This window comes from Vigna radiata, unplaced genomic scaffold (genome assembly GCF_000741045.1).
Source record: "Vigna radiata var. radiata cultivar VC1973A unplaced genomic scaffold, Vradiata_ver6 scaffold_179, whole genome shotgun sequence".
NCBI classification, from domain to species: domain Eukaryota; kingdom Viridiplantae; phylum Streptophyta; class Magnoliopsida; order Fabales; family Fabaceae; genus Vigna; species Vigna radiata.
The window spans coordinates 134,686-157,471 of NW_014542553.1; the positions used below are offsets into that span (position 1 = coordinate 134,686).

General features: G+C 29.9%; 1 protein-coding gene across 1 annotated transcript; it reads left to right on the forward strand.

Annotated features, from left to right (window-relative positions):
• The first annotated feature begins 20,050 nt into the window (after positions 1-20,050).
• Positions 20,051-20,902, forward strand: LOC106780317. Its single transcript, XM_014668593.1, has one exon. It carries the CDS (start codon positions 20,051-20,053, stop codon positions 20,900-20,902), a length of 852 nt encoding a protein of 283 aa, XP_014524079.1.
• Positions 20,903-22,786: the final 1,884 nt, after the last annotated feature.

Below are 22,786 nucleotides of genomic sequence, written 5' to 3' on the forward strand. Positions count from 1 at the left end.
TAATGAGGACCATAGCTACTCTTGACCCATGAGTGAAGACTCACAATATTCATAATTAATCTATAAATAATACACTCGTTGAGGTAAATAATATAGGTTCATTTTTATAACATTGATTACTATTTGAAACATGTACTAATTTGGACATCAAAATGTCTTTTGTAGACATGTTACCATTCATCTATAAAGGATGAGTACTAAGGAGAAGGCAAAAAAAACCACTTCACACATAAAAAAGAAAAAAATCCATTCAACTTATCTTCACAAAAATATACTCGTTTCCATAAATAAATAAATAAATAAATATATATATATATATATATATATATATATATATATATATATTCTTACTTTTTTAATATATTTTAAAGAAGAACTAAATAACGTTTAAAATTTAGAATATAAATATAACACATTCTTTTTCTTTAAATAATCAAGTATTAAGCGATGTACTATTAGGTGAAAAATAGTTTTAAACTCCATTAAACTTTCCTTCCATAATCAGTTACTTTCTTCAATACCAACATCATTGGTGAATTTAATTGTCATGCATCATATCGAAAACAAAAGGAATGGCGAATTTGAACAATCACATTAAACGTAGAAATTGTATGTGTCCTATATATAAAATTTATTTGAGAAGAAAGTTGTTTGTAATCCAAAGATGATTTTCTTTGTGTGATGCAAATTATGGAAAGAATATTACGTACAATATATAAAGAGGTGTGGAACAACAAGGTGTGAAACAAATATAAACAATTACGGGTTGATTTTTTTTCAATGCTAATGATGAATCAAGGCCTTTAGAGTTGATAAAATAATAAAAAATGCAATGATAATATTAGGAAAAAACACCATGCATAAAAAATATCATCTCACACAGTGAAACCGAATGTTAAGAAAATGAATGTTAAAATATTTCCTTTATATATATAATAGAGTGGTTGAAGTGCTCTGATCTATTTACACTAACGTACATTTGGTAATTTATATTTAAGGCATATATTCAGACCTCTTTAATGATTTTATTATCTTCATTGATAGTTCATGATTCAAATATAATTTTTCATTTATGATAAAATGATAAAATAATTAGATAATAAATTGACAAAGAATAAACATAGAATAAGAATTGTTATTATGAGCTTGAAGTTAACCTATCGGGTAGGGTGACATGTAGTAGGGGCATAATCGAGCGGGTGGATATATATAAAAAAGTCTATTGACTATTCTCCGTTGAGAAGAGTTAAAACGTAATCAATGTCATAACGGTTACAGTCAGACAATTAAGGTTTCTATTAATGATCATTAAGAGATAAATTAATTGATCAAAATCTTATAAACTCTACAAATAGATATTTACTCTCGAGAGTTAAACAAACTTTTTGACTTACTATTGATTTATTAAAGACCTACATAGAAAAAATATTTTACTAAGTAAGAAGAATGTTCTACACAGATTTATCAGACAATGTTCTACACAGATTTATCAGACAAAAATCCTAAATTGAAACAAGAATAATAACAATTTTATTGACTAGGAAAATAATAGTTACACGAAAATATAACATTAAATCTAAAAGAAGGTGGAAATTTAGTTAATCATTGCAATGGGAAATAGAAAAGATGATGAATAATTTTTTTGTGAGGAACATTTAAGCAGAAAACAATAAAAAAGACACCTTTCCCTAAAATTCTTATTAATTAACAAAATAACATTTTTTTAAGTATAAGTTAGTTGTACCTAAATTGTTATTAGCTCATAATTGGGTATACTCTCAACTATATATTCATTTGCAATATATACATTATTTAAGAAAGTCTTCATTAATAAAAGATCAACCACTTTTTTAAGTTCTGATTATATTTTTTATTTGCAAGACTTTCTTTTATTTATTTCCTGATTCAATATAATTTCATTATGGAATCAAAGCTATATCTCTTCTCCGGCACTTTAATTCTCATCTATGTTAGGCTTTATTTTTTCTTGGCATATAGTGTCCTATATGTCATCGTAGGCTCTTAGTTTCAAAGGTCTGTAATAGAAAGGAAAACAAAACAAAACAAATTATTTCTGTATTTTTTTTTTTAATTTCAAACTAGCTATGATTCATAAACAATCCAACTCGTTGGAGATATAATTTGTTAAAAATTTACCTGCATGTTATAATTCCAATAAACTTTAGAGATAGAAGAATTTATTTTGTAAATTTTTAATCATTTTCTATCATATTCGTTAAGAATTATTCTTTCCATTTGATATATCTGTATCTCTAATTTCTCATTATGAATACTTTTATTATTACGTATTTGTATATTATGGGTTACGATTACTTTTAAATAATCGTTAAATTCGGGTTAATTGCTTCTTGTTTTTTGGTTATATATTGTTGATAGAGAATTTGAGAATAAAATGAACTTATTATGTGCAACTTAAGTAAAAATAAACACTATAAAAATTTTACAATATTCAAAATTTGGAAATAGGGTGGAGTCATAAAAAATAGAACAAGATATAAAGAAACAATGGTTAGATGAAAAGATAAAGTGATGTTGACTCTCTGTAATATAATATAAATACTTTAACAACATTTTTAACAATATTTTTTTAATAACATTTAAATATATTTTGTGATTGGATGATAATAGTATTTATATTATTATTATTATTAATTATGAAGTAATTTTAAACTAATAATAAATAAATGATATTAAAATATTATAAAAAGATATTGTTTAGTGGATAACACTCTTAACAAAAATTAAAACCTAAAAAATGTAGAAAATAACTATAGTGAAAAATAAAGGTTTATATATATATATATATATATATATATATATATATATATATATATATATATATGACTAACCTATATTTACAGAGGAAAAAAAATTGATTTGATAACTTTGAAGATGGAATTACATTTTAGGAAAAGTAAAAGAATTTCAAATATTTGGAATTTGTAAATGATTTTAAAAAGAATTACAACTCGAATATTCAAAAAGATATTATAAAATATATAACCTTTATTGCACTGGACCATTCATCAAACTACTTTATCGATAAAGCCATTCATCCTTTTTATATATAAAATACTACAAGTTGACTTTGTCTTTTGGTGTCCAGTGTCATGAATTTTATTTTTTCGAAAATAAAAAACTCGAATAATCTGTCTCTTCGTAATCACCATGCATATATGATAAAAAAAAACAAAAAATAAAAAAGGCAGAAATAGTACATTTTAAAGATGTGGTTTCTATTCTGCTTAACTCGAGCTTTTCTTTTTCCAGGTTGGACATGGTTTCAAGAATCCTTTTCATGGTAGAATTCAGGGAAAATGCTTCAATACAAATTTACCATTTATATTTACTACTTCATTCTTTTTAAAATACTGATTTCAACTTTTTCTTTTAGGAAATAAATAGGTATAATCATTTTTTTCTTCAATTTTAATAAAATATTTATAAGATTATTTTATTCTTCTTATTCTTGTATTGCAATAGATATTATTTGTAAACTAAAAGAAGAAAAGAAATCATTAATATTATATTGATCTTCGATAATGACATTACAAGTAAATATAAGTAAAAAAATTCAAAAAATGGAAAATAACTATTCTTAACTTTAAAAATTCTTGTTTACTGTAGAGAAAATATTATACTATTCTTAACTTTAAAAGTGACTTCAACTTTTAATTGAATATCACGTTCAAATTAATATAAAACCACACATTTTACCCTGTCTAATCATTGCTTTGATTTAGAGCCACTGAAATTTGAATTAATTTTAAGTTTAATAGTATTTTTGTCCTTTCAATATTTTTTTATTTATTTTTATTTAATGATGTGATCAGTATATTTTTTTAAAAAATTCAAGTTCTTCTGTTAATTTATTATTAATATGTTTTGTTCAATCTCTATGAAAAAGTTGAAGAAGGGACATAATACTCATATAAAAATAAGAACATCTTTTAAAAAAATATAGAAATTTATTAAATTAAAAAGGTTTAATCCATTTAGTTGTCTCTATTTTCGGGAGGTTTTCCCATTTTGATCCCGTCTTATTCGAATCCCCAATTGAGTCCTTATAAGTGCTAATTTCAATCAATTAAGCCCCTGTCCCTGCCATAAACGAGATTAACTTTTTTACACAGCTGTAAGGATGACCAGTTAATTTCTACAAATGTGACCTATTTAGAGTTGAAACGTGGTATGAATTGAGTCCCATAAATGTTAATTTCAATCAATTTCAACTCTAAATAGGTCACGTTTACAGAAATTAACAAATCATCCTTCCAGCTGTGCAAAAAAGTTAACCACGTTACCAAAATTTAACAGGAGAGGCTTAATTGATTGAAATTAGCACTTATAGAGACTCAATTGGAAATTCTAATAAGACGGGATCAAAATGGGAAAATCTCTCAAAAATAGAGATAACTAAATGGTTTAAACCAATTAAAATATATATATATATAATTGTTGAATGGATGAAATGCATATAGTTAGCTAAAATATAAGAAAGAATATGGTAAATGGCAATGGAAAGACGATTTTGTTGTGGGCGTTGGCATAATAGTGACATATACGCCATTACAAAGAAAGGAAGAGATCCATAGCTATCAATTAAAGAAGGAAGGTTCTTAGGGCGATTCGCGTGTTAAATCGAAGCGCACTTGTTTCAAATCGAAGCAGTTTTTCATTGTAAAATCAATTACTTTTTGTTTCTGTGCGTTGATGAAATGAAATACAATAACATTTTCAAAGCCAGATTCCGTACGTAACTCTCCTTTATCAGATTGTGAAGGCAAATGAATAGCAATATTTCCATTTTTCAACCATGCTTTCACCAACATTTCATCATAAAGCTACACACTAAAACTGGCTTGTTTTTAGAATTAGTTCTTTTTATCTTTGCTTTTTCTTCTAATCTTTATCTTGATGAAGGTTGGTATTTTCCCATCAACTTTTACTCGACAAAGTACCACCAGAAGGTCTATAAACCTACTTCTCTATACACAATAGGACGTCTTTGATTATCAGATTCTCTTTCTTCACAATTATTCAACCTTTTTCAACTAATCAGATCGGGTTTACCACCTACAAAGAAGAATCTAATCAACCTGTTCCAGTACCATCATGACGTAAAAAAGCTTTCCCTTTTCTGCCAAAGACCTTGCTGCACCAACACTTGCATCTAATTTTACAATAATGACCAACTACGACAATATATAACTAAAATGGCTGAATCTTCTGCAATCAATCACATGACAGATAGACTTTTTACTTCAACTTATTTACAAAAACATAAGTTCGTTTAGTTATTTTATATGATCCTTTGCAATTAACATTTACCCTAGCCTTTGCTCATGGATATATAATTGTTCTTGTGTTTTTCTTACATTCTCATGGTTGAGAATCCAACAATTCACGTCATTCCTACATAATGAGTGAAATAATCTTTAAGCTATGGAGATATTTATATGTAGATGATTCATGGATCGATATAGAACACTTTCTAGGTAAAGGGGAAATTTACAATTTGTGAAGACTCACGCTTTTAAGAGATTATGAAAACTTCAACTATAGAATCTTAAATTTGAAGTCTAGAAACTCACATTTGAATAGAGATATCTAATATATATAAATAATAATCAATAAATTAATAAATAAAGTCTCAAAATTATTTTAAGATTTTAAATTCTAAGTAATCTCTATATCCACTCAAATAACCTAACAAAATTATTTACTTTCTATATGCGGTTTACCATCATCTTATCAGATAAAATTATTCAAATGAAATCATTAAGAATCTATACAATATTCTAGATTTCAATTATACATCTAGAAATATATTTTTATTTCTCTTCTCTTTATTTATTCTCTCTATCAAATATATCATATGAGTGACCTGAGTGTAAGGGTAGTTAGTATAGTGAAAGCCTATATAACCTGTTTATTATATGAAGTTCACATAGGTTAACACACCCCCTTCACGCCAATGGAGAATTTTCCGCAATGGGCGAAAGCCTGACGGAGCAATGCCGCGTGAAGGTAGAAGGCCTACGGGTCATGAACTTCTTTTCCTGGAGAAGAAGTAATGACGGTATCCGGGGAATAAGCATCGGCTAACTCTGTGCCAGCAGCCGCGGTAAGACAGANGATGCAAGCGTTATCCGGAATGATTGGGCGTAAAGCGTCTGTAGGTGACTTTTTAAGTTCGCCGTCAAATCCCAGGGCTCAACCCTGGACAGACGATGGAAACTACATAGAAAGATAAATGTTCACTTAGAACTTGCTAAAATATGCTTTAACCATGACTCTGATACCATATTAAAAAGTGTGTTTAAGCTTAACTCAACTCTACAAAACCGGCTTGTAAGGTGAGGTTTGTACCTCACTTATATATTATAATTTGGCCTTATCTCTAGTCGACGTGGGACTTCCAACAGTTATGATTCTTTGTTGATGAATTATATATGGAGGATGTCTCGAAAATGCGTCTTCGTTATTAAAATGGAATAAATGGATTAGAGCATAGGAGTTGATTAACATAAGTGATAGATAAGCATAAAGATTATGGAATGTGGAATTAAATGAGGAAAAACAGCATCCCCTGAGGTCGATCTCTTCTTTTTGTGTGGGGTGTGGAAATGATTTCATCTTTTTATCATGGTAGAGAAAAGATGGGCCATTACAATTAGAAGCATGACCCACATTAAGCCAAAACTAGGTTGAAGGATTGGCCGACAAAGTTGGAATTAACAACTGGCTCTGCCTTGATTAGGCCATAGGTCTACCCTTAAGTGTCACAGTCGTCTCCTTGCCAGGCCATGATGGTCTCCAGGCATAATAGGACCTTTTCGTTTCAACTCTTTCTTTCTCCCCTACGGGAACTTCCACACTGTCATGAAAGATCAACATAATTAATTAGGAAGCTAAAGTAACCTAATAACCATGAAATTAAGTGAGTTAATCACGGTAGGTGTGAGTGGGGACAAAGCTGTAATGTAGAGGCAAGGTGTAACATCTAAATCAAAACGATGGGTTGAAAAGGGGTTAATCTTTATTCTTTATTGAAAAACATGCAAGCCCAAAAGAATCAAATCTCAAATTAGATTAAAAGATGGAAAAAAGGTTATTGCCTTTCCTTGATATTTTTTGTCAAACCCTTAAGTCCAAAAACGCTTGTTAACACTGATATTCAGACATTTATTCTCTTTTCACTAACTTCCAGGTAATAAGAGAACATGGTGTTCTCATCAGAGAAGGAGACAACTCTCTCCCCTACTTTAATCCTCCATGTGATTTGCCGGAGTTTCCATTTTTTCCATTCTCTTTAGTACTATATATACTGTAGCTACCTAGCTACCCTTATAATAATAAGTCATGTTAATTTCTCATCTCAAATTTCAACTCATCAATTTAAGGTTTCTGATTAGACATTGTTGTCACTTGCCTAACCTTAATAGTTAGTGTGTAACATAAATGAGGTAGATCCATCCATCACTTTATTTATTTATTTATATATTTATTTAATTTATCAGTAACCATCACTTACGTATCCTTTTTTTCCCTCTCTTTCAGAGGACACCGGCTTTTTTCCTTCTTTCTTCTTTTCAATGATCATGGAGGATTCCCACGACAAAGTTTCAATAAGAGAGTAACAAAGAGCGACCCGTTTACTTTCAACATTCATTGCCATTGTGCAAAAAATCAATATCGTCCTCACACTTCTGGGCCATTCTGTCCCTCCATCTTCTTAACAAATGCCACCAATTTCTAACCATTTCCTCATTCAAAAATTCTCTTCATACCACTTTTTTACTTTCAAATTTTACAACCAAGGATATAACAAAAATTAAGTTTAACTCCATTCAACTTGTTCAATATAATAATATTTATATCAAATTATAAATTGATCTCGTTATTATATATGAGAATAAATTTTTTAACACACAATAAGAAGATCAAATGTAAGAATCAAGAGGATCTGATATTAATGGAAGATATTATAAGTTCAAATCTTACCTAAAAAGATATTTCATAAACGACTCTGATATGATATTAAAAGTTTAATTTAAATCTAACTTAATTTTAAAATTAGTTTGTAAAATCATCATTCCCTCACTCATAATATAAATAGGTCTTCTTTCTAATAAGAATTTCAAACATAGTTGAATACAACGTTAAAACTTTTTTTGTTAATTTTGATCAAAGAATTGCAAAATTGTCAGATAAAAACAGTATTAAATGAAAAGGGAAATCCATGTTATTTTGTATGTATAAGACATTTAAATTAATAAATTTTGATAGCACAATGCTAGTATAGAGATATTTAATTTATCAATCGGTTAAGAAACTAATTCTAACTATAATTTTTAAAGTTATTATTGGTTAAATATTAATATTTAATATATATATATATATATATATATATATATATATATATATATATATATATATATATATATATATATTAGTGAAACAAATACACAAGGCATGTTTAGTATTTATTCTTAAAAATCGATCTTCATGCCTAAGCTAGCAAATGACTAAAAAGTCTAGGTCTTGGGCTTTAATAGCACACGAGTTTTACAATTTGAAAGTGATTGAAAATTGAGTACAAATTTAATTTCGTCCTCTGAACTAAAAGCATATAATTCGAAGATTTTAATCATAAGATTCATATTATTTTTATATATCTTTTGATAACACTCACTTATAATACTATTTTTATTAGAGATTACGGACTCTATATCTAACATTTCACTCGTAAAAGTAGTAGAAGAAAAAGTTGTAGGAATAAAATTTCACTCTTTTTAATCAGAAAAAAAATTATTTAGATATAATGTAAATGGTACCGGAGGTAATTGATAGATAAAAACATACTGTTATTATTTTGAAACAAAATTATTAGTTAAGAAAATGAACGAAAGTTATTTTACAGCACCAATTATATAGAAAAGTAATTATAATCACAATTTATATGACACTTTCTTTTCTCTCTTTTTCTCGTCTTTCTTTTTATGGGCAAAAAGTATATTAATAATAGAACATTTCGGATGCTCTAACTAGAGAATTATATACAAAGTGCTTTAAAAAAACAAAATCTAGTATTACATAATAAAATCTTATCAAGTTTAGGTAATGTCCGGACGGGTGGTGGTAAGGTATATGAGTTTTCCAATGAGACGTTGATAGGAGGCAGCGACAACATCATTTAAAGACTGAGCGATATTAGTATTAGATTGTTTGGGAACCATTGGAGTAAGGACAAGAGAACTATCAAGTAGGTCGGTTTCAACAAGGAGATCCAGGACATATTTACATTGGCTAAGGTGTATCCCTTTGGAGTTGCGTGCGACTTCAAGATCGAGGAAGTAAGTTAGATCACCAAGATTCTTTATGCGAAAGGTAGAGTGAAGAAGGTCAGTGATGCGTTGAATCTCTCCATCATCGTTTGGTCAGGTTTGTTGTTTGAAAACTTGTGGCCAGGAGGATAACCGTGTTTCTTGAAACAAATATCTATGGTATGACCAATTTTGTGGCAATAGGTGCATATCTTACGAGTGTTGTTATTTGTGGTTTTGACATTCCGGTGATCTTGATTGGGGAAACCATGTTTTTTAAAACATGTATTTTCTTGGTGGCGGACTTTATTGCAAGGTGACAGAGGTAGAAGCATTTGTGGGAGAAAAATTAGAAAAAGAAGTAGCTTTCACAGAGGTAGTACATGGTCAGTCATTAATTGACGTTCTTGTTGAATAACAAGGGAAAAAATTTTGGAAATGGGAGGAATAGGATCAAGAAGAAGAATATGATATTGTATATTGGTATAGTATTTATTCAAACCTCGTAGAAGTTGCATAGCACAATCTTCATGTTTCCGTTGAGAAAGAATAGCAGAAACAGTACAAGAGCATTTAGGCTTACAAATAGAGATAGGGTCTGGGTGGAAACTGTCAGGCTCATCCCAAATAATCCGTAGTTTTGTGAAGAATTCGGTGACAAAGAGCTCGCGTTGGGACAGGGTGGTGGCTTCCATTTGTAATGTGGAGATTCTTACAAGTTCACCCTGGGCGAAACGGTTTTTCAGGTCATTCCATATGTCTATAGCGTGATCCATCCATGAGATAACCATATTATTGTAGCGAAACCAAGCAGGAAAGGAAGCATCAGTTTTGGCGAGTTGAATAACAGACCCAAGAACGAACTCCACCTTGTTCTTTACAGAAAGAGTCGTGATGAAGGATCTGCTCCATGAATGATAATTTGTGGTATTGAGAACGAGTGAGACAAGGGATATGACGGGATTCTCATTGGGGTGAAGGTAAATGTACGAATGTGTAGGATCTTGGATGAGGGGATGGGTATCAGTGTTGGGCATTGTAGGAAAAAGAAAAAAAAAAAGTAAGAATAGGAGTGCATAAATCAGAGAGCAGTAGAAATTTCTTCTGATACCATCATAGATTTACAACACAGTAAAGAAAAGAAAGGCTTGGAGAGAAAGAAGAAAGAGAAGGGAGAAGCCAGAGAAGGAATGGCAATGAAAAAGGAAAAGTATATTGATTAATTAAAAAAGGTACAGAGGGGGAGAAATATATATAGGAAAGGAGACAGTAAAATATTAATAGAAAAGGCGGTATAATTGTTATCATATATCATGAAATTATTACTTCATTATTGATTATTCTATTAAGCTAGCTAGCATAATGGATGATCCATTCACATTCTACGTGCTCAAGCTATTCCATGTTTTCTTGATTAGACAACTCTAATGCTCATTAGTTTATGATGAACAAAGTGATTACTTCAAGCCTTAATACAAATTTGAACACAATTTTCTTTTCTTTCCCTCCATGTTGTTTTAGTGCAATATTCATCCTTCTCTAATTATAGAACTAAGTTCTGCATGTGAGATTTCCTAACAACCAATCCCTACATTAAGTGTGCACACTGATATAGCAATAAAACACAACAATCTATATCAAAACTAAGCGAGAGTGAAGTGCATATGAGTTTGGCCTAGGCAGTAAGATCCAGATTAAACCTTCAACCAAAAGACATTCTAGGCCACAAAGTCTAGATTATAGATTAGAGATTCAGTAGGAACTATCCTAAATTCACTCTAGCTCACCATTGTTGGGTGACCTTGAAGTCTTGAAAACACACTTCAGAAAACACTTGGAAATGCTACACGAAAACCAATCGGTGGGAAGAAGAAAAATGTTATAGAGGGCAACAAAATAACATTAATGTGAGTGAAAATCAAACGAAAACCACACTAGACTTCTTCGTTCATCGTTGTAGTTGTTAGGTGACCTTGGTGGAAGCTCACGCAAAGAGAAGAGTGAAAAGAAAATGAGACTCACGTTTCTTACTAGGGTTTCAAAAAAACTTAACGCCAAACTCAACAAATGACAAATGTTAAAAACCAATTTGACGTCGGAGTTAGGGTGAACTGACATCATTTGATATCAAAACTAGACTTAGCTGACGTTAATTTGACGTCAAAAATAGGATGGCTCGACGTCAAATTTGACAAATTATTTACAAAATGTTAATGTACATCTTTAATGTTGAATATCACTATATCTGACATCAAAATAATGAAGTTAAAAATTCATTTTACACCAGTGAAAGTATGAAACAAAAGAACCAATCATAAAATAAAAAGTTGACATTTGTATTTTTATGTTTTAGCCATGCTCATACTCTCACTTGGGCTTGAAAATTTCTTATGGGTCTGATAGTGCATTCCTGAACACTATATGATTCCTTTATAATATAGCAATCTACATCCCCTTACATAGAATATTAGTTTTGTGATTTAACTCAATAGATGAAATTGTTCAAAATGTGATTAAATCTTATAATGATTTACCCCAAAATTTCCATCTATTTATTGCACATGTTCCATATTTTGGTAACTACTATGCAGTTAAAAAATGTGGTTTATGCGTTATTCCTGCTCACGACACATAACACAACTTACATTATTGAAAATTATCTCTTTAATTGTCTTAAATTAACCTTTGTAGGAACTCCATTTGATATAACCCTCCAAACAAATAACTTTGCAAATGGGATAGCCTTTACTTTTTAGAAACAATCAAGAAATCTTTTTGATTTATAATTAACCTTTCAACTTTTTATATACTGATTTAATGGTAAAAATCCAATCTTTCTTGTCTAAATGAATAATTGGAAAGATAAACTAAAGACTTATAGAGGAAAATGAGCAAGTTAGATCAATATTTTAGATCTTAATATAAATATGTTTTTGTCAGTAGTTGAGAAACGTATCCTGTGTAAGAAAAACCATAGATGCAATTGTGTTTTAGGATTTTGAAATGTAGCAAAGAAGCACAACATGTATACCTGTCAAGCAATAGCGAATTATGTCCATATTTGTATATTAACCTAACTCATGATGATACGTGTACACGACCAAACAAAAAAACAATTATGTCAGCCTCTAAAATAATTAAAAACTTAAGCCAAATTTAACACATTGTGATAGCTTAGCCAGGTTCAAACGAAAGTGAGGTTTCGAGAAAAGAAGGATTGATTAGAGGATATTTTGTAGTTTTGTGAAAAGGATATTTGTGTATGTCGAGTTGTAATGATGACAAGAACGACAACGTACGTACGTACTCCGAAGAAACAAAGAAACAAAAAGAATGAGACAAAAACATATTAATACATGTAGACGGAAATGTTTGATATTATATTAGCCATGCATCTCCCAAGTGGATGAATCAGAGAATCAAACAGTTTAACGACAGCGTGGTGTCTTTATCTCTCATTTGGGTCCTTTTCCATCCACAAATATCCCACACCATTCACCAATGCAAAAATTCAATATAATTTATCTGTATACATGTCGACTTTTTAGGGTTCTTAGTATTTAGCTTTTTTTATACAAAAACAATACCATTCTAAATAATTAAATATATTTTTTTCACTCTTAAAAATACTAATTTCTATTTTAAAAACTAAATGTCCAGGAGTCGAAAACTCACTTTGTTAGTCTCAATCAAAAAGTAACAAGACTTTTGTGTCTGGATTTAACTCTTATATATATAATTTACAAAATTTTGGTGTACACTTTATTGTGTTTTATTTTATTTATAATATTTTCTTAATATACCATTTTATTTATAATATTACATTATTTAAATTACTATATAAAAAAAATCATTCACCCCTTATTTAGCTTTTATTTCTTTTTTTTTTATTTTCGAAAAACACATATACAAGAAATATTCTTTTTCCCTTCATCATCATAAAATAATAATAATAATAATAATAATAATAATAATAATAATAATAGTAATAGAAGACTAAGAAAATAAACAAATTATAAATATATAATATACTCTGATCAAATTCATTTGAATTGTTATGTAGCCTTATATTTCAAATTAAACTAGTTTAACGTTATATTAACTTTAAATTAGTATGAGTCACGATTCATTAGTTCGACAAAATTTGGTAAAATTAATTATTTTGGAGTTTTTAACTTGTTAGTTTGTTTTGGTTCGAACGGTTTAGTTCATCAAATTGGCAATCGAGATAAGCTTCATTGATCGTGTTTTTGGAAGATCAATTACGACATATATTAAAAGAGGACAAGTTAACACATTTTAACACCTATATTTTAACTACTTTTTAAGTTTGTTGATATTCATGATATGAGAGATATTAATCTATTTAAACATATATTAAATTAACTTTAACCTTTTATACAAATTAATTTAAATCTTTGGTAACATTTAATTGGATATATTATATTAATTAATATTTAAAGCACATATTTCAAACAATGTTACATGTGAAGAATAAGCCGGTTATTGTTTCTTCTTCTAATCCATATAAAGCACAAAATATTTCATGTAATGATGTTTTTCTTTCTATGGTTTTCTTTTACATATAGTCGAATATTGCACTCCAGAAAAAATATTGTGATGATAAAACCATCTTTAGAATCCAAAATATGTTATGCATGTCATAATGTTTCTCTGTAATTGAATCTTGCAATTTTGTGTTAACAAACGAGTCTTTCATTTTTATATATTATTTTACTTTTTTATTTTTATCCCATATAAAACTTAGACTCACTTGAAATTTAGAAAAAAAAAACAACATACTTATAATCTAAATTATCTCAAATATATTAATTTAATATCTTAAATAAAAAAAATAATTAAAATTAACTTTGATCACGACCATAACAATAAGAGTCAATAAACATCTCATCATATATACAAACATGCAACTTTAGTTTACATACTTGTTTGTTTGTACTAGCTTCCAGTTACATGTTCGAAAAATGTACAATACAATATTTTTAATTTTAAAATGAGATTTAAAATATAAATAATGAGATCATAACGTTCTAGAACATTTAAGCTTTTTAACTAGCATGAGCTAATCTCTTCCCGCAACTTATGGTCATTCACTACCCTCCCCTTTTTCCACTTTTTCAATGAAATGTGAACTAGAAAAAGGTACAGTGAAATGAGTTTTTAAACACGTGCTTTGAGTTGACAAAAAATAATAAAAAAATTAACAGATTTTTATAAAATTTTGTTGGTTGATTTATTTTCTGAAGCGTGATAAAGAAAAAGGATGTGTATATAAGAAATAATGATTCTCGCTCCATTTCTTTTCTTTATTGCCTCATCACATCAAATATATTTTTTAATTATATTTCTTGAATACAATCTCCTATTAATTCATTAATGTTTTAATACCTATTTTGGTCTCTTTTGTCGAGAATTTGTTTAAAGTGATCATCTTTTTTTAAAATGTTCACTAAAATCTTATTTTTTGCAAAAACTGTATAAGTTAGTCCTTTTTGCTAACGGCGTTAATTCTGCTAACGGCAAAGCTGCCCAGCTGGCAAATATTTGATCATGTGTAACGTTTTGACTGTGCCGGCATTGTTATGTGTTAAAAAAAATTATTAATTGTGACGTGGAATGTAATGAAATTAGGGTTAAATTAAAAATGAAATTGGGATAATTTAGGGTAATTAGGTAATCTGATTGTTGGTCAAATGCAAATTTTACCCAAATTTGCGATTGCGATTGAGATTTTATGGGCTTGCGATTAGGGTTCATCAAGCACCTTCAACAATCCACAGATTTAGGGTTCAACAACCACCTTCAACAATGAACAGGTTAGGAAACTGTTTCTCCGAGAAAAGGAGCTTCACAGTGAGTTTGGACGGTAGGGATTGGCCCACCGAACGAATCCAAGAGCGCCAGGTGTGGGCCGCAACGGTTTCGAAGGAGGTGCACTTGAGGGAGGGGACACACTATTTCTTGAGGCGAAGGACGTGGGAGGGGGTGAGGGTGAAGGATGTGGCTACCAAGGGTTGTGACTGTATGAACTTTAGGAGGTCCACTTGAGGGGTTGGGTTTGGTGCGGTGTAGCCCACGTGACGGAACTTTACCTGCGCAGGGTGTCTGGGTTTCAGCACAGGATCATTCCCCCGCAACCTAGCCTCGTTACCTGCAAATTACATTGAAGTTCAATTTTTTTTATATTTATATTTTTCCGATTCTGCACATAAACTGTAGTTTCCTTTTGTGTGGCTGTGCTGTGATTTTTTATATTGGAGAAAATGATTTATTAATACAATCCATTTGATAGAGAAACATAGCAGTTTCTGTGATGGATTAATACAAGAAACAAAGAATTTCCTTCCTTGCGTCTTGGGAAGGAAATTCACGGTTTCTTAATAAGAACCGAGTATACCTTTATGGAGTTTTAAATAAATGTGTCGACCATGCTACTGAACACCTGGGAAAGGAGGTTCATGGGTACATGATGTGTGTTGGGTATGATCCGTGTTCATTTGCAGTGAAGAACCCAGGTAAGAGTTGGAATGAAATTACCCCCAAATTCAATTTTTAATTTAATCCTAATTTTATTACATTTCACGTCACAATTAATATTTTTTTAACACATAATAGTGTCAGCACAATCAAAACGTTACACATCATCAAATATTTGTCAACTGGGCAGTTCTGCCGTTAGAAAAATTAATGTCGTTAGCAAAAAGGACTAACTTGCACAGTTTTTGCAAAAAATAGGACTTTAGTGAACTTTTTAAAAAAGGGAGGACCACTTTGAACAAACCCCCCGAAAAAAGGGACCAAAATAGGTATTAAACCTTCATTAATTGAGCGAGTCTTGCAATACACTTTAGACAAGTTTGAACAAACACTCATTAGACAACTTTGTCCATATCCTAATTAGACGAGTTTAGCAAAAATCATTAGATGATGAGTCATTCCATATATTGATTAGAAGAGTCTAAGAAATTAGACAAGTTTGTCCATACATTGATTCGACAAGTCTATCAATAAACACTAAGTTTGTTTATACATTAATAAGACAAGTATAATTAACTACACATGTTTTTGCAAAAAATTAAACAAATCTATTAATATACATTAGATGAGCTTGTTCACTTACTGATTAGACGAGTCTTGCAATACACATTAAATGAGTTTGAATGTATACTCATTACACAAGTCTAGTAGTACATGTTATACGAGTGTGTCCATATACTTATGAAACAAGTCTAACAATACATATTAGAAGAGTTTGTCAATAAATTAATTAGACAAGTTTGTTTATACACATATTATACGATTCTACTAATACATATTAAACAACTCTGTTCATTCTCTAATTAGACATATTTTATAATATACATTAGACGAGTTTATTCATACACATTATATGAGTATATAATATACTAATTAGACAAGTCCATCATTAGATATCAGGCAAATTGATTGATGTACTGATTATATAAATCTAACCATATATATAATTTTTCTAAATGGATAAAATGGTCTATTAATTTAATATTGATTCAAAATTACAAGTCTTTTAACCTACTAATGGGATCGGCTCTATGATTATTTTTCGAATAAGATATATATTAGATCGGAAAAGACCACACCTACCCATCTAATAATTTTAAATAAGCAAGAAAATTCTAAGTTTAATAATTAGAGTATATCTTTACAATATACATAGGAAAAGACCACACCTACCCATCTAATAATTTCAAAATAAGCAAGAAAAAGTTTAATAATTAGAGTATCTCTTTTACAATATACATAAAAATATTACCACACGTTGTTTCAATCACGGGTCTTGTTGTAACTTTAATAAAAAAAAACGTGGTCATAGTCATTTTTACACGTAAGTTGTTTACACCAAAAATATTTTATTGAGTGAATTAATTAAATTGATATTTGTAAGACAAATTGGAATTGACATCCTCTTCCACTACAAAAGGTGTTGGAAAATCTTCTAATATATATATGGTTTTTTGTATGTACATCATTCTATATATATAGAAAGAGACACGCACTTATATAACCTATATTAATTATTAAACAATAAATTATTATTAAGTTGTTTTCCTCTCAAACATTTTATTTGTGAGCTCGTTCAAGATTATTAATAAATAATTTATTGGCAACTAATAACAAATAATAAGATTTCGAGTTATCTCATACTTTTTTGAAAGTTAGACATAAAAGTATGTATATACCAAATAAACAGATCACATTAACTTTTTTATTAACAAATTTGTCAAATCCAATCTAATTATATTTGATTATATTCTTCATAAGTGCCAAACATTGTCTGTCCTATGTTTAATCTAAATTAAACAATTTCATTAATTCAAGAAAAGTCGGTTTCATCTGGTCTTTCAACAAGAATTTATCAAATAATTGACACTTTTATGTAATAATTGATGTTTGTTGCAATGTTTCAAATAAACACGTTAATTTTTGAATTATTTAATATAATAATTTTGGTTTATAAAAATATTAGTCTTTGTGTCTTATGAGTAAACAAATTTCCTTTGCATTTGGTTTCAAATAGAAAATAACTTGACCTAAGTTTCTCTTTTTATTAGATTATCTTTAAAGTATCCTTCACTGAAATTTTATTTTCAGTAATTGTTTTATTCTTTAAATTAAACTACAACAGAAAAGTATAATTTAGAAGAAAAAAAATGGTTTCATTTTCAAATGAAACTATAGTACTATTAAATATCATTCACTGACTCTTTTAATTGGTGAGAATAATTTTTTCTCAAACCAACAAATTAAAAAAATAAAGATTTTAGTTATTAGTACATATATTTTTTCATTTAAAATTTAATTATTATTTTTCTTCGTGTCTTATGTTATTCTTTTCACTCTAATTACAAGACTCGACTATGTAAATTACTAAGATTAAAGAATGATTAATTTAATTAATAAAATTTATTAATACTTATTTTATTTCAAATAGTTTTGTTAATACAATCTGCAGTCGATTTTCATTGCTTTTATTGTTTTGTGATAAAAAAAAATATCATGTCTGTCAATTTTCATTTCGCTCACATTTTGCATATTGTTAATTTGGAATGGATATTTATTAACTTTTTCTATTCTACAATTGAAATGTCTTTATCGATCCTTGAAAAATCTGATACAGAAATGCAAGAAAGCATCTCCACCATTTATTTCAACCAAATATAGAGTGGTAATAATAATAAGAACTGATGTAATGATGGCATCATCTATCATTAATTATCATAGGAATTATTTCGTATTCTAATTGAAAAAACTTTATCGAATATATGTACAAAAGAATATTAGTTTTCATCAAAGTTTATCACAGAAAGTTTCAGTTTAATTAGCTCTCATTTTCAAATTCTACATATTCATGGCGCTTATCACATAGAATAATTTGTTATATAGATTTAGTTTGGTAACATATATTGTTTGGTTTCGTTTTTTTAAATATGTGAAAAAAAACATGCTTAGTATAAATTTATATATTAAGAAATTAGTTTTAAAATATTTATTTTTATATTTGAAATCGACGGTTTGATTTGATCTATTTTGTAGAAATGCTCTTAAATTAACTATTTTTAAATAATTTTGTTAATTTTTTTTTTCTAAATTTAAGAAATAGTAGTGAATTAGATGAATATCTTATTGCACATTTGGCTTCCATTCCATGTTATGTACTCAATATCAATCCACTTATCCTTTTTTACCTTTATTTATTAGGTTTCTGTATAAATTATCATAAAATTATATAAATTTTGGGCATTTTAAAAATTATATGTTTTGGTTATTTTTTATATATTTTTACTGACAAATAATTATAGTTATTTTTTATTCTAATGAATATTAGTACAATTTTTTTATTTATCTGGTTATGACAAGATAAATATACGGGGTAAAATATTTAGAAATTAATGTAATATTCCAAGTATATTAGAAACAAATAATAGATGTGTTAATAAAATTTCAAAGAGACAGATAAAGATATTTTTTTAATTAAGTTATATAAAAAGAGAAAATATATCCAATACAAACAACATTTCAAGAACTATCCTATTAAATGATTCTGTTTTGTCTTTAATATTTTCTGTTTTGTAAATAACTATTCATAAGAACAGTATTTAGTTTTTAGAGTTTCTGTTTTTATGTCTTTGCTTGCCTATTAAGGTTTCTAACGTGTAGAAACAACACTCAACAAAACCCTATTTAAAGGGATTCCAGTGCTCCTAATCTGATGATGAAAATACACAAAATAAAGTTCACAGAACCACCATTCTATTAAAAAGCTCTGATAAAGCTCTTACCTTTTCTGTGCATTTCTTCTTCTTGTTGTATTCTTCTTTTTTCTTCTTTTGAATCACCATCCACGCTAGCGTTTAGAATCTCCCATGGGTGTCGCCCTTCTTCTTCTCTCTCGTGAAGAATCCCGATGCTGCAATCCCACCTAATCTCTGCTACTCAGAAGCTTCGAGTGAAAGCTTTACTTCCATGGTCTTACGTGAAATTGGGCCAGCGTGTTTTTGGGCCACAGACTTTTAATTTTGGGCTTGGTTATTTTCTTTTTATGGTATCAAGAGCGAGTTCTATACTTGTTCTGCCACTTTTCCGCTGCACAGACTTCCTCTTCTTGATTTGATCTTGGTTTCTTTAAAGCCTTTCTTGCTGCCATGTCGGATACAGGTACGGACATGAATCTGGACCAGTTCAACAATCCTTCCAGTCCCTTTTATCTCCACCCAGGAGAGAACTCAGGCACTGTTCTTATTTCCCAAGTTCTTAATGAATCTAACTATACTTCTTGGAGCAGAAATATGAGAAGGGCTCTCCTCTCCAAAAACAAATTAAAATTCATAGATGGAGGAATCAAGAAGCCACAAAGAGATGATCCTTTTTTTGACTTTTGGGAAAGAAGCAATATGATGGTGTTATCTTGGATTATCAAGACTTTATCACCTCAAATAGCAGAGAGTGTGATATATGTGGAGGATGCTCAAGAACTGTGGGAAGAATTAAAAGAAAGGTTCTCCAAAGGAGATCATTTTAAATTCTCAGATTTACTCCAAGAAATCCACTCTATTAAACAAGGAGAAAGAAGTGTCAACCAATATTTTACTGATCTAAAAATCCTATGGGAGGAGTTGGAGTTTCTCAGACCCATCCCATACTGTAGCTGCAAAATCCCTTACAGTTGTGACCTATCCAGAATTTCTCACAAATATAGAGACATGGAGCATGTTATCTGTTTCTTAAAGGGCTTGAATGAGTCTTACAATACTGTCAAGACACAAATTTTGCTTATGGAGCCTTTACCCAGCATTAATCGTGTATTTTCTCTCATCATACAGCAGGAAAGACACGACCCCATTCTCACCCATCAAAATGACAACAAAATTTTGGCCAACACCACTGAAAAACAGAACCAGTGGAAGAGTGACCAAGGCTGGAGGACTTATGGACGAGGAAATCCCTCTAGAAGTCAAGGAAGAGGGAGAGGGAGAAATCCCAACTATGGGAAATAGTGTTCCCACTGTCACAAAATGAACCACACTGTTGATAAGTGTTATTCTAAACATGGATATCCACCGTGGTACAAAAAGAGTGATAATAATGGGCAGAATGGTATGGGACAGAATCAATGGGGATCAGCCAATGCTTGTTCTGCTTCTGCTACATCACAGGTCAGTCAAATACAGAGAAATAATGCAGAGGACACACAAGGTATGTTCTCATGGATTATAGATACAGGGGCCACTGATCATGTGACCCACGACAAGAATCAATTCATAACTTTCAATAAAATTAAGCCTATAACTGTTAAACTACCCAATAATTCTATTGTTACTGCCCATTATGCAGGAACCATACAGTTCTATGAAGATTTCATAATTTTCAATGTTTTATACATACCTGAATTTACTTTCAATCTAATATCTGTTCAAAGCTTGACTAGGGATATAAATTGTATTCTAACTTTTTCCTCTAAGATATGTGAAATTCAGGACAGCTCTACATTGAGGATGATTGGATATGCTAGTGTGTGCAAAGGACTTTACTACTTACAACCTTTTGAAAAGAAGCTGGCTCCTAGTTTTATTTTTTCTTATGAACATGATGATGTAAATTTGTGGCACTGCAGACTTGGTCACCCTGGACATAAAGTAGTTGAGAAAATATGTAAAATTTTTCCTTATGTACAAACTACCTCTGATAATGCTTGTGACATCTGTCATTATGCTAAACAACACAAATTGTCTTTTCCTAAAAGTGATTCCTTATCTGCTAATTGTTTTGATATGATTCATTGTGATATTTGGGGTCCTATTTCTACCCCTTCTGTGCATGGCCATAGATACTTTCTCACTATTGTTGATGATCATAGTAGGCACACTTGGGCTTTTCTTATGCATAATAAGGGTCAGACTAGGGAACTCTTACAAGCTTTTATCATAAGAATTAAAACTCAATTTAATAAAACTATCAAAGTCATTAGGACCGATAATGGTCCTGAGTTTAAGTGTTACAGCATCTATGATACTTATGGAATTGAACATCAGAAAAGTTGTGTTGAAACTCCACAACAAAATTCTGTTGTGGAGCGGAAACACCAGCACATATTGAATGTTACTCGCAATTTAATTTTTCAATCTAACATTCCTCATATCTATTGGTCTTATGCTTTATCACATGCTATATATTTGATTAACAGACTACCTTCCCCTGTCATTAAGGACAAAACCCCCTTTGATATACTGCATAATAATCCACCCACTTATCTTAATCTAAAAGTCTTTGGTTGTCTGTGTTTTGCTTCCACTTTGGAAAACAATAGAAATAAGCTTGATCCTAGAGCTAGGAAAGGGATATTTCTAGGATACAAAAATGGGGTAAAAGGGTATGTTGTTTTAGATATTAATACCAGGGAAATATTCGTTAGCAGGAATGTTATTTTTTATGAGGACATTTTTCCCTATAAAAGCAAAAATGAAGATAGAGATAATTCTAGTCACAGTAAAAATAGCACTTTCTTTCTTAATGACATTCTCTGCAGCCACGAGGAAGAATCTGTTGAAAATGGAGGAGAAAATCCTGACCATGTTGAGAACAACTCTGCTGGAAGCAGCTTTGCTGAGAACACCAATACTAGTGCTGAGAATGTTAATTTTAGAAGAGGAAATCCTGACCATGATGAGAGCAACTCTTCTGGAAGTAGTTCTGCTGAAAACGGCTCTATTGAGAACACCAATACTGGCGCTGAGAGTGTTGATCCTAGAGAATAGCAAGAGGAAAACAAGTACAGAAGGTCTAACAGAGTCAAAAGACCTCCTGAATACTTGAAGGACTACATTCAGCAAAATGATCAATCCTCATCTACCTATTTGTGTGCCAAAAATGGTTTGAAAACC

What these genes read in the sequence shown, in the direction of transcription:
- LOC106780317 (XM_014668593.1), top strand. Translation starts at nt 20,051, where the DNA reads ATGTCGGATACAGGTACGGACATGAATCTGGACCAGTTCAACAATCCT.